The 13,519-nt window shown below is 44.1% G+C and overlaps 1 protein-coding gene across 5 annotated transcripts; it reads right to left on the reverse strand.

The window, feature by feature from the left end:
* Window positions 1-151: 151 nt before the first annotated feature.
* On the reverse strand, window positions 152-13,516 carry CMTM1 (CKLF like MARVEL transmembrane domain containing 1). Of its 5 annotated transcripts, none has more exons than XM_017953471.3 (4): window positions 12,885-13,516; window positions 9,449-9,607; window positions 2,381-2,479; window positions 152-440 (listed from the first exon to the last, which is right to left on the reverse strand). In XM_017953471.3, exons 1-4 carry the CDS (start codon window positions 13,335-13,337, stop codon window positions 435-437), a joined length of 717 nt encoding a protein of 238 aa, XP_017808960.1. In that variant the 5' UTR covers window positions 13,338-13,516; the 3' UTR covers window positions 152-434. The 5 variants fall into 5 exon arrangements, with proteins under 5 accessions (XP_017808960.1, XP_017808957.1, XP_017808958.1 ...); XM_017953468.3 differs by having other exon boundaries at window positions 152-456; XM_017953469.3 differs by having other exon boundaries at window positions 12,870-13,516.
* Window positions 13,517-13,519: the final 3 nt, after the last annotated feature.

A 13,519-nucleotide genomic window follows, 5' to 3' on the forward strand; every position in this document is an offset into this window, starting at 1 on the left:
CCGCCGCTCCGCTGCCGGGTCGGGGGGCTGCGAGCACCGGGTCACCACCCTGAGCTCCGCGGGCGCAGCGCCACGCGCAGGAAAATACAACGCGACTTGCGCAGGAAAATACAACACGACTTTTACACAAGGCAAAGAGAGGAAGCAGGTGTTCTCAATAAAAGCAGTAGCCCTAATTTTATGGTCACATTTAGGCCGGAATGGGTGACAGCACGCGAGCTCGGGGGTGGGCTCGGAGGCAGAGATTGGACAGACACGTGCATCTGCTAGGGCGCGGGGCTGGCTTCAGGCGGGCCTCTGCGAGGCGTCGGGGCCGGTTTCGGGGTAGGCGTCCTTGGCGGAGGAAAACTTGCTTTCAAATTCGATTCCCAGAAATCTTTTCAAGTTAGTCCTCATCATCTTGGTGACCACAAACGCATCGATGCAACACACGATTACCGCTGTGAGACACAGGGACTGTCAGATACAAGACCATACGCGAGAAGGAAAGACCGGGTTATTTTGCAGGTCCGTAGCAACCCCTTGAACCTATCCCTATCCAGCGTGGGCGCTGCGGGCGGCCTCCTGTCCTCTCTGACCCTTCACTACTTTCTTGGCGCCTGCCCAGTTAGCTGCTGCAGGTCCACTCTGCCTTTCCCAGAAAAAGGGATTTTGGAAATGGGGGATTTTGTTGCCAGTTATAGCCTCGCTTGATGTCTGAGGCACCAGGAAAGGACTAGGGAAGGGCAGTGGCTGCAGGTAGGGGTAGGTCCTGAAAAGGCCTCTCCGTGGAAAGACTTTTGGGCTATGTTTGCAAAGGGCAGGAAGGAATTCCTAAGGGGAGGAGGAGAACCCAGGCACTGGACTAGGGTCTCTAGGGAATCTGGTGTGCCCAGGACCTCCGGAGCCAGCTGAGAAGTGGGCAGAGTTGAGGCTGGAGAGGTGCAGGATCTGGGACTCTATCAAAGAGGTCAGGTGTGAGACTCCGAAAACCTATTTTCAGTGGCCATGAGGTGAATGGAAAGTGAACCAGGCTGGAGGCCGGAAGACCAGTGAGGGGTGTGGTGGGATGCTGCCCTCCAGGCAAGAAATGGAGAACTGGGGGTGGGAACTCCTGGCAGTAGAAGGAGTGATTGCGGAGTCAGCCGATGGGGACCAGGGGCCCATGGCACAGATATTCCCCTGTGCACTCCAGGACTCTTGACAGCCTTGGATGCTTCTCTTTACCGTCACTTAATTCCTGGCTGCTTAATGAGTTTTCCTAGGTGTCTTGCCCTAGCGAATCTGTGAGCTTACCCAAAGGGGAAGGGGCTCTATCCCCAGCACTGAGCTCATGTCTGGCACGATCCAATGGGATTGACAGATATTTATTGATTATGGAATGAATTCAAATAAACTCCTTTTTCTGCATTAATTTATGTTCTCATTGTTTAACTTCTTGCAAAGCCCTACCTCCCCTCCTGACCCCCTGAATCTTCCAAGCATTTGATCTGCCATTTCTTTTGAGTCCCAGTTTGTCCCAGTCTTGTGACCCAGAGCAAGGTATTTAACCTCAGTTCCTATATCTGTACAAATGAGAGTTGTAAAGATTAAATCAGAGTGTGCCTCGCCTGGTGCAGGGCATATACTGGGCACTTCAATGTGTGGCAGCTAGCTTCCTTCCTTCCTTCCTTCCTTCCTTCCTCTTCCTTCCTTCCTGAATAGGCTGGATTATTCACTTTAGACAGTGCACTTTTCCCCCCTTACAATCTCTCTTATCTGTCTTTAAAATACAATTCTCTAGTCCAGAAAATCAAAGTCCTATTTATAGACAAAAAGATCTTGCTTAACATTTCAAAAATAGTGTCTACAAGTCTCAAAAGGGGTTTAGCAGACTCTTGTTTTTGTACCTATTTGGAGAATGCATGTTAGAATTAAGATTTTCATGAGCTCAGAGTTTGTGCAACTTCGTATCACCTGAAGAAGTCAGTGCAAGAAGGAGAGTGGGTGGTAGTGGGGATTTCGCTTGGTTAAAGATATAACGGGGTCTGCCAATTTCCCTTTTCAAAGTCTTGGAATACTGAATTTTTTTTTTTTTTGAGACGGGGTCTCGTTCTGTCGCCTAGGCTGGAGTGCAGTGGCGCTATCTCGGCTCACTGCAAGCTCTGCCTCCCAGGTTTACACCATTCTCCAGCCTCAGCCTCCCAAGTAGCTGGGACTACAGGTGCCCGCCACCATGCCTGGCTAAGTTTTTGTATTTTTTAGTAAAGACAGGGTTTCACCGTGTTAGCCAGGATGGTTTTGATCTCCTGACCTTGTGACCTGCCCGCCTCGGCCTCCCAAGTGCGGGGATTACAGGCGTAAGCCACCGTGCCTGGCCGGAATACTGATCTTAAATGGAGTCATGAAGGCCTCTACTTACCCCTCCGACATAGAATAAATGCCTTCTTTTCTTTTCTTGCATGGCCAAGATGGCAACTACTGAAAGGAACACAGCTGTAATGATACTGTTGGTAAGATCCTGTAATAAAGAATTGAAATTTATCAAGTTTACACAAAAATATAATTTCATAAATATTAAAACTGGTCAATTACACATCTAAGAATAGATGCCTTTTAAAAACTTTCCATTTGATTAAGATGAGGAGGCACCCTCAGAGGCATAATTCTTACATCGTCCAGAGACATGAGTTTATGTGATTTTAAGATCCTAGATATGACTTTGTCTGTAGAAACAGGTTTATTTTCATTAAAGAATACCATTAGAAAAAAAGCTGACAACTTTTTCTATAAAGGGAATAGGAAAGTGAGCATGAAAAAACCTAGTGGTCAAGGGGCCTAGCCCAAATTGGCTCTCCATAAATGTGATTTTTTTGGAAAGTCTTGTTTTTTTAATGTAAATTCTGCATTCTATTCCATAACTCATTTGTTTTAACATAAAAATAAAATTTTAGATGAGCACTTTAATTATTGGTTTACTTCTCCCAAATCTGCAGGTAAAGCCAATGCTCTGGAAATTAGGCCACATTTATTTTGTGAGTTCACGTGTCCCAAGAGCATATGAACTCATCTGAGGAGCAGGCCTGATATTCTGGAGTGAATGTTTTTTGCTCTTTCCTGAAAGATGGCCAGAATTGGGTGTGCCCCGACATCTGCAGGCTCATTGTGCCCCTTCTGCGTTTCAACTGGATTTCAGTCCTGAGTCTTTTGTGTTTTTTTGAGACGGAGTTTCGCTCTTGTCGCCTAGGCTGGAGTGCAATGGTGCGATCTTGGCTCATTGCAACCTCCGCCTCCCAGGTTCAAGCAAATCTCTGCCTCGGCCTCCCGAGTAGGTGGGATTACAGGTGCCTGCCACCACGCCTAGCTAATTTTTGTATTTTTTAGTAGAGATGGGGCTTCTCCATGTTGGCCAGGATGGTCATGAACTCCTGACCTCAGGTGATCCATCTGCCTCGGCCTCCCAAAGTGCTGGAATCATAGGCGTGGGCCACTGTGCCTGGCCAGTCCTGAGTTCTTTAACTGCTAGCCCAATCTGCTTCTTTGTGTGCTGAAATGAAGAGTGAAGATGAGTGGGTGGCAGTGCCCTCCTGGGTGAGCAGTGGCTGAGCTTTCTTAGCAAAATAATAATGGAAGAACGAGAACGCAGTGTGTCAGTGGCAGCAGTGTATGGCTAGAGGCAAAAGCCTAGAGAACATAACCACAATATTGGCCAGACACCTTATCTGAATAGCTTAAGTCTTTGAGTCTTGATGGTCTGCCTTGGTAATGTCATCTTTCTGGTGCACTAGTCGAAACACAGCAAGGAGCACTGCCATCCAGTGTATGTTATCATGGAATCACAATGGCTCCAATGGAGCTCTTTGATGTGCCAAGCATTTCCCAGTCCATCATTTGACCTCATTTAACCCTCACAAAGCAGCCTCCAGAGTCAGAATTGTCATCATCCCGTTTACAAAGGACATGGTGGAGGCTTGGAGTTTTTCAGCTGCCTAGGACTGAATAACGGGTGGAATCAGAACTCATCTCACTATTGCCTCCCATCAGTGACACCCAAATAAGGAGGAAATGAGCTATTCTCCTAGTCTGGAAGTGCAGCGTCCAATCCATCTTTGGCATTTTCTGCGGAATGGGTCTGGAGGGTCAAAATGATACAGCACCAATCAGTTGAGTATTTTTGTTGATGAACTCTTTTGGCCTGCCAATTCCTAGATGTGGCATATTTTATCACCAGTCTGCCAACTTGCTAATTTGTAATATGGGGACAATGACTGCGGTTCATTGGGTCTAAGGATTAAATGGCATAATGAATCTGAAAGCATCTGATAACATGCCTGGCATTTGTAGCTGGTGGGAGTGCATCAAAATATAGGTTCATATCTGCCCTCAAAATGTTAACAGATAATAAACTCTCTGCAAACTCTAGGTGTTCTTCCTGTTGGGGTTGGCAACCGAGGAGCCCTATTGTGGAATGTGACTTGCCTCTTGGAAAGGCACTAATGCCTACTGTTTTGGTGCCTGGTAGTTAACGCTGGAACAGGGGTATGTAGCAGGGCTGGTGGAGGTTGGAAGTAAGTCCCAGCGGGGTTCTGCAGGCTAAGCGAGAGGTCTGCCCATAGTGGGCAGGCCTGACTGAGGCAGGTACAGTGGTTTGCAGCTTTGCAGGAAGCTTACACCTGAGGATTGTATAAACCAAGGTAGTCAAAGATGTGAACAAGGACTTTTACAACTGAGAAGCAGAGTGTAAACTTCAAAAATCAAATATTCTTTTTTTAAAAATTGCTCTCTGTTGGCCAAAATATCTATATAACCAGAGCTCAGTTTCCCTGACCACTAACCAGGTGTGGTCTTAGATTACAACAATTTGAACAAAAGCACATCAATAATGATAATAATAAACCAACCACAGACCAGGCCCAGCCAGTCTTTAACTTTCTGTCATAATTTTATCTCCTTGTGGGACTATGGACATTATAGTTTACTGTGGTCCTTACTTACAAAGAAGTGCTCTCCTGAACTGTTCACTGGAGCTAAGGTTCGCCTTGCATCTAACATTTCTATTATAGCTAGCTCACATTTATTGAGCACTTACTGTGCCAATGTGTTAATATGTGATCTCATTTGATTCTCACAACAAAACTCTCATTATCCCCAGTTTACAGATGGGTAAGCAACCTGCCCAGGGTTGTTCGGCCAGTAAGTGGCTATGACCTTGGGCAGTCTGATCTGAGTGCCCATGGGCCTTCTTCTGCTAACCTCCTCCCTTTTGCCTCAGACACAGACCCTCTTATTTGCCTCATCTGGACAGAGACAGATATCCCTGATGGCTGTGTTAAAATTGCAGCCGAGCTTGGCCATGTGCGGGAGGACTTCCACTTCCCTCATAAATATCATCCTTACTTGTTATATTTTTCTTTCCCCCTTAAATACCTTATTGGGTCAAGTAGCTTTCTCTGACTAAAATGAGAAATGTGTTTTTTCTTGACAATTATTCCATAAAGCTTCCAAACTATTCTCTGAGATATTAAAATCATGTAGAATTATAAGTGGGAAAAAGAAAGATGCCTTAATGGTGAGTGCTCATTATTTAAAAAAAAAAAAAGCACCGAATATTAGGAAAAAAGTTAAACAGGCCAGGCACGGTGACTCAAGCTTGTAATCCCAGCACTTTGGGAGGCTGAGGTGGGTGAATCACCTGAGGTCAGGAGTTTGAGACCAGCCTGGCCAACATGGTGAAATCCTGTCTCTACCAAAAATACAAAAATTAGCCAGGCACAGTGGCACGTGCCTATAATCCCAGCTACTCAGGAGGCTGAGGCAGGAGAATCGCTTGAACCTGGGAGGTGGAGCTTGTAGTGAGCCAAGATCGTGCCATTGCATTCCAGCCTGGGCAACACAGTAAGACTCCATCTCAAAAACAAAAAAAAAAGAAAAACATTAAACATGAATTGTTTCACAAAATGTAGTATTTGTAATAGGAATTTACAAACAATGAATATTATCTGGTATTCAACTAACTGCAACTTTCATTGGTTTCATTTTTTGTTTTGTTTTAGTTTAAAATGTTTATTATGTTCTTTTTAAAAAATTGCTTTCTGTTGGCAAAAACATCTGCTTCACCAGAACTCAGTTTCTCTGACCATGCCGGATTATATTCTTTATGATGTAGAAGTGTTTAAAATATGAGCTATTTAGAAGACAATAATTCGAATTCATAATTTCTTAGGTATCTTGGTACCTGACACTAGGCTAGAGTGGGTAGAGTTGGTAAACCTAAAAATGAAGAGTATGTGTGGAGTGAGGAAAATTGCACTTTTCCTAGCTTTGATGCAGACTCATGCTGGTAAAAATGGGTTTAAATTATTTACTGATTTAATTCCACTCTCAAGTCTGCAGGTAAAACTAGTGCTGTGGAAGCTGACACATTTATTCTGTAAGTTCACATGAATCAAGAACACCAAGAGCCCATCTGAGGAGACCTCATAGGCCCTAACATAGGTTAGGGGTTGAGAGCGGGACCTGTGCCTTCCCCATGGTGTCAGGGTCCCCGGCATACCCTTCACAGCTGCAACTCAAAGACTGAGTATGGGTCCATCCTCTGTCTAGAGGAGGGGGCCTTGACAAAATATGGTCCCAGAGCCCACAGATCTCAGCAGGTCACCTGTATCTGCAGTCAGTTCTCTTTGGTGCTTCCCTGCTGAGTCCAAGCCCTGATGTATCACACTCTTATCTCCCTGGTAGAGACTTTTACCCTCACCCCTTTGTCAGACAATAATTGGAATAGGGAAATAAGGAACTCTATCCTTTTATGAGCCTTTAAGTTAGAAATCACCACTTAAAGTCAGTACTCCTTACCCTAATGCCATACCTCCTGGGAGCCAAGCCTTCTCGCCTGGAGGGAAGGGCTGAAAGAAGTGGTAGCTGCATGTTGGGCACTCTCAGCTGTGGGCAAGTCTCTGAAGCTGTGCAGAGCTCAACTCAAAACAGTTCTAGTATGAAATTGACCGTGTGTTCCATGGCTTCCCGCACTGACCTTATTATAAGGTCCCAAGTGACTCTTGAAGCTTAATTCTAAGCCTGCCTACCTTCTGAAGTGCCAAGTCATCACCTCCTAGCACCAATACCCTTACGAAACTAGCACATTTCCTGCTGTGCCAAGGCCTCACAGTGTAGCTACTTGCCCCTCTGAAAAATTGTATAGGTACACATCCTTCATCTCACAGAATCTGAAAGAGCGGATTTGAAAGGAAAGGACTGGATAGGAGAAGAGAACGCAATTTGGGTCCTGTTTTGATAAGTCTTTTTCAAAAACTCCCAAGTTAATTAGATCACTTACCATCTGACCAACTGTGTGGTTGCTCAGTATGTGTCCTATGTATCCTGATAGTGGGGGCTGAACATCAGAATAACTGGGCAACTATCTTGGTAACACAGTTTCCCCACCATGAAGCTCCTGGGAGCTCACAAGGCATATCCTGTGCTGTGCCAGGTCTGGGCCGTGCTCTTGAGGACAGTAGCAGGAAAAGACAGGGGCTCTGAATCACCTCTGGGCTCCCATAGTCATCCCCCAAAAAGAGGATACTGTCACTTAAGACAGACACAGCAAGGGGGGCTGGCTTTACTGGAGTTGACCAAGGGCCTGTAACCCTATAAGAGCTGGGTTGAACTTTCTGTGACCACTGTGAGAACAGGTTCTCTCATAGGACACTCACGGTTCATGCTCAGGTGATCCTAGTTCTTACCTCTGTCTGGGATACTTCTTGGGCATTACCGCTGGACCCTACAGCAAAATATGACATCTCCTGGCCCTCTCCAGCTTTATGTGTGGACCCAGCCTGCATGAGTCCATTTCTCAGAGGGCTCTGGTCCTCCTGACCATAGCTGATGGTGCTGTGGAGCCATCAGTCACCCACCCCCAAGGGCCTGTGTACACCCACCAGGATAACCAATTCACCTTTGGTGCTGTATTTTAAGAAAATCATGAGGAAACAAGATACAGAGAAAAAATGTAGAGAATCTGAGGATGACATAGAGTCGTAGTTTCACTGAGTTTCTTACCTTAATGGAGAATGGAGATAGAAAACCATCACAAGATAATAGTTTGTAAAGTCTGGAGAGAGTCTGGGCTTTAGAGTCAGACAGACCTGGGTGCATATCTGAGTTTCTGGCACCTACATATGGCCATGGACAACTGAATGTCTTTAATCCAATTTTCTCATCTGTTAAATGGGGGGTGAGGGATGACCATAACCTCACTGGGTTGTTGTGAGGATTAAATAAGGTAACATGAAAAAGTGTCTGGCACATGGTATATGCTCAAAAATGGTTACTTTACCTTCCCTTCTTGAAAATTTCCATGGACAGAGATTTGAGTTTCCCCTGAGAAACCTCTCCATAACTAAAAAGGTCTTCCACATGTTCAATCAAAGTTGCTCAAATTTGCTTTGTCTGCTTCCTGTACTCCGCATTCTGTGGGACAGAGAGAGCTCAGCAGCCTTTGCAGAAAATCTCTCAGAGATTTGAAGACAATATTTGACTTTTAGCTCAAAAGGAACATTCTGACTTTAAGGTTAGAAAAATGTTCTATAAGGAAGTGGGATGTGGAAGAGGCCCAAGCTCTGAATTAGGATCGCTCACAGTGCAAGATAGAATGGCAAATGCCACCCAGCTATCTGATGGGTCTGATGGGTGGCTGTTCTTTTTGGACATTAGAATGTTTACTTTGTGTCACATACTATGTTATTGGCTTTGTACACATTTAAATGTTTCAGGAACCCTATGAGGTAGTTATTATCACACTTTTCCTTCTCCGTATTTCTTAAATGGGGAAACTGAGGCTAAAGGTTACATGGCTAGTAAGGTGGCAGGGCCAGAATCCAGGCCCATGGCTGTCTCTGGACAAAACCATACTGCCTCTCTAGTCTGAGACCTGAGGGATTAGCTTTAGCAATTGTTCAAAAGAATGTGAAAGTCTGGGAAAAGCTATTAAAGAAGGCTCTGTAATGTCTTTTTCTGGATAGTCCGGCACCTCTTTGTGATAGGGACCTTAACACACACACACAGGTTGACTGTACAATCTTTAAGGGTATGCACGGCAATTTTCTACAATGCCATCATATCAACTTTTGCTTTTGGGGAGAATGTTTATAATCAGAGTGCTCTCTGCAAAGTAGAAGCATGCACTGTTTCACAAGCAATGGGTGAGAAATGTGCTTACCTACTTTATGTACTAAGTAAATTTTTTTTTTTAGGACAAGCTGAAAAGTACCATGTGTCTAGTGCCATAATGAGGGCTGGAGCAGGGGTGTGTTGGCTGTCCTGCAGGCACAAGTGTCCAAGGAATCTTTCTGGACCAGGGCAACACCCTAACTGTCACAGCTCAGCTATGTCCTTGTCTAGAGAGATAGCTCTGTTGTTTTCACTTAAGGAGAGCCCTTACTCTGGGGCTGAGGGCAAAGCTTGGATTTGAAGAATTGTAAAAATGAACACTTACAAGTAAGGGCCAATGTAAATAGGTCAGCAAGTGGTGAAGGGTTAGCATATATATTAGAATAAAAAAAAGGACGATGAAGATTTCCAGAATTGTGATTGTTATAAATGACTCATTGGCTTGGGCGATGATGAAACAAGCTAATGCTCCTATGATAAGACTCTGCAATAAAAGAAACAGGATTTGTTTTAATGCATGATTTTAAAAAATCTACATTGTCAGTATATAAATATGATTATATTACAGTACAGTGGCCTATACTGCTTTGCACATACATTTTTAACATTTCTTATATTTTGAAGAAATGAAATACATGAAAATAATAAAAGCACATAGTATAGAAGGATAAAAAAAATCAATTTATTTATCTTCCCCCAACCCAACCTTAGTCTCTCTCCTTAAAAGTAACCACTATTAGCAGTTTATATTTCATACTAGAAAGAAGTCTGTATATATACTGGTAAAGTACATATACATTGATTTTGGTAGAAACCATGAGGAAGAGCCTCCGTTTTCTTTCTTTCCAAACAGCTGCTGATTATCTCAACATCATTTATTGGCAAATGCCAGTATTATCCCCACTGATCTGATTTCAGATCAATCCAACCTTTATCGTATACTAAATTCTCAGATGTAGTTTGGTCTCTTGAGACTGTTCTCTTCCATTGAATTGCTGCTTCCTTCTCTAGTACTCTAAGTTATAGACAATTCACTCTATACAGAGTTATTGTTTGGCCCAGTCTTCCTCTTATTACTAATTCTCAGACTGTTTATGTCTGCCATGTTTGTGTTGGTCAAGTTCCCCAGACTAAGCCTGCTGGCATTTGAGTTGGGATTTCTAAATGAAATACTCACTTATAATTTGGAAAAATTACAGAATTTAGTTATTCTCAAGAACAAAGTATGTCTTCCAGTCATTTTAGTGGTTTTCAAAAAATATCTCTCAGGAGAGTTTTAAAGTTTTTTTCCTGTATGTATATCACATTTCACTTATTTTTAGATATTTGATCATTTTGATTACTGTTGTAAAGAGAAATATTTTCCTTTTTTCTTTTTTTTTTGAGACGGAGTCCTGCTCTATCGCCAGGCTGGAGTGCGGTGGCGCAATCTCAGCTCACTGCAGCCTCCGCCTCCCAGGTTCAAGCGATTCTCCTGCCTCAGCCTCCCGAGTAGCTGGGATTACAGGCACGTGCCACTACACCCGGCTAATTTTTGTATTTTTAGTAGAGGCAGGGTTTCACCATGTTGGCCAGGATGGTCTCGATCTCCTGACCTTGTGATCTGCCTCCCTCGGCCTCCCAAAGTGCTGGGATTACAGGCGTGAGCCACCGCGCCCGGCTGAAATATTTTCTTTATTTTAAGTGGTTATTTGTCTAGGAAAGCTTTTATTTATTAACACAATAATGACTCACCTAACTAAATTATCTGGCTCTAAATTGTTTCCAGTTGATTTGGGTTCTTCTAGATATACAATCATATTAGCTGAAAGAAAGGATATATTTTACCTCTTTTTGTTTTTTTGAGACAGTTTTGCTCTGTCGCCCAGGCTGGAGTGCAGTGGCATGATCTCAGCTCACTGCAACCTCTGCCTCCTGGGTTGGAAGGATTCTCCTGCCGCAGCCTCCCGAGTAGCTGGGACTACAGGTGAGCTCCACCAAGCCTGGCTAATTTTTGTATTTTTAGTAGAGATGGGGTTTCACCATATTGGCCAGGCTGGTCTTGAATTCCTGACTGAGGTGATCTGCCCATCTTGGCCTCCCAAAGGGCTGGGATTACAGACGTGAGCCACTGCGCCTGGCCACCTCTTTTCAAATAGTATTTCCCCTTCCTAATTATGACTAGTGGTTTCAGAAAAAATTGACTTATGGTGTAGTAGGCATCATTTTTTCCCTCACTTAATAAATAATACTTCTGATGTTTAAATATGTTGACTCTTAGTTTGAAATGTTTATTTTTACAATGTCAATGGAATATTTATATACTCCTGTCTTACTGGTCTCCATTCTTGGCAATCAGGGACAAATGTTGAATTTTGTCACATGTTCTGTGACATAATCTTCTAATTTTTTATAATGTGATAGATATAATCTCATTTTCCATTTTACTTATAATACAGTTAATTATTTTAATAGAGTCTTAATGTTGAATCATCCTGTTTCTTTCTTGTGGTATTGTATTTTCAAAAAGTACTAATGAATATTATCTGCTAATACATTGATGTTTTGTTCTGATGCAAGTGAGATCTCTACTTTGTTTTCTTTTTCTGAACTCCGTCAAGTTTTCCTATCAGTATTATACTGAATGTGTAAAGATAGTTCAGAAGTAATTCTTCTTTCTCTATTCTTTGACAAAGTTATAGTAGTGTCAGAATTATATCCCATGAAGGCTTGAAAGAGTTAACTTGTAAAAGGGTCTAGGCCTGATACATTTTTGAAAGATACTCATTTGGTAAAATTCTCATTTTCTTCTATGTTTATACTGCCCTGTTTAGATTTTTCCTTATTCTGGGATCAGTTTTGGTAATTTACATTCTTCTAGAAAATCAACCATTTCATCCAATTATTCACATCTGTTTTGCAAGGTACTCCTGTAGATCCTTTCAGTTTCACTGATGTTTGTGATTTTTTTCCCCTTCTGGTTTCTAATTTTAAATATATGTCCTTTCTTCCCCCTTTTTTTCTTGGTTGGCCAATGGTTTATCAATTTAATAGGACTTTCAAATGACAGCTCTTGTATTGATTGATTCTATTATTTTTGTTTCCTAACTTATAAATTCCTATTATCTTCATTGCTTCCCTAATTTCCTTTGTGAGAGGAAACCGAACCAACCCAAATGTCCATCAATGATAGACTGGATAAAGAAAATGTGGCACATATACACCATGGAATACTATGCAGCCATAAAAAAGGATGAGTTCATGTCCTTTGCAGGGACATGGATGAAGCTGGAAACCATCATTCTCAGCAAACTAACGCAAGAACAGAAAACCAAACATTGCATGTTCTCACTCATAAGTGGGAGTTGAACACATGGACACAGGGAGGGGAACATCACACACCAGGGCCTGTAGGGAGTGGGGGACTAGGGGAGGGATAGCATTAGGAGAAATACCTCATGTAGGTGACGGGTTGATGGGTGCAGCAAACCACAATGGCATGTGTATACCTATGTAACAAAACTGCACGTTCTGCACGTGTACCCTAGAACTTAAAGTATAATAAAGAAAAGAAAAAAAATAGGGGGAAAAAAGAGGCAAGCTTAGTAGGAACGGTTTAGTGTGTGGGGAGCAAGGGGCGGTGGGGAGGAAAGGTGAAGCAAAACAAAGGTGAGTGGCAAAGTAAATTATGGAAGCTTTCTGGAGCTGGCACCCCCTGGGCATTTCCCCGAGGCCACTGCCGGCCACATCCCCCAGCTAGATCTCACCAGCTCTCTGCTCACCATTCTCAGGATCTTCAATACTCCAGTGGGTGAGAAGGAAAAACGCTTGAGGCTGTCCCTGAATTCGTACGGGACTTTGGCTCGGCCCTCCGCACGCTCTTTGATCGCCGTCTCATTTAAGAGTTTGGATTCAGTGTGTGCAGAGGGCGTTGGGGGTGGGAGTGTGGGTGTTGGGGGTGGGAGTGTGGGCGTTGGGGGTGGGCGTGTGGTGGCTTTCTTTGAGGGTGCGGTGCCCTCACTGCCTTGGGGACGTGCGGTGGCTGCGGACTTCGCAGTGCGAACTGAGGCTGCAGGGTGCTTCCCGGATGCGGTCTTCGCTGAGGCGTTGCGCTGTGCCTTGGGTACAGAACTCACTACGCTGCCGCTACTTGGCAGGGCTGTGGCAGTCTTTGGTTGTTTCAGGTTCCCTGAAGGTGCCTCGGGCGACCCAGGTTTGGCGTCTCCAGGATCCATGGTGGGTCCCTAGGGCCTGGCCGTCCGAACCAGGGCCGCAGCAGCGGCTGGCTCTCCCCTGGGAACCAGTGTCGCGTCCCAACGGCTGTTGGCAACCCCTCCGGCGCGAGCACCTGCTGCCCCACCGACAAGCCCAGCCTTTCAGCCACTTCATTGCCACAGGGGGTGCAATGCCACCGTCT

Source organism: Papio anubis, chromosome 18 (genome assembly GCF_008728515.1).
Source record: "Papio anubis isolate 15944 chromosome 18, Panubis1.0, whole genome shotgun sequence".
Classification (NCBI taxonomy): Eukaryota; Metazoa; Chordata; class Mammalia; order Primates; family Cercopithecidae; genus Papio; species Papio anubis.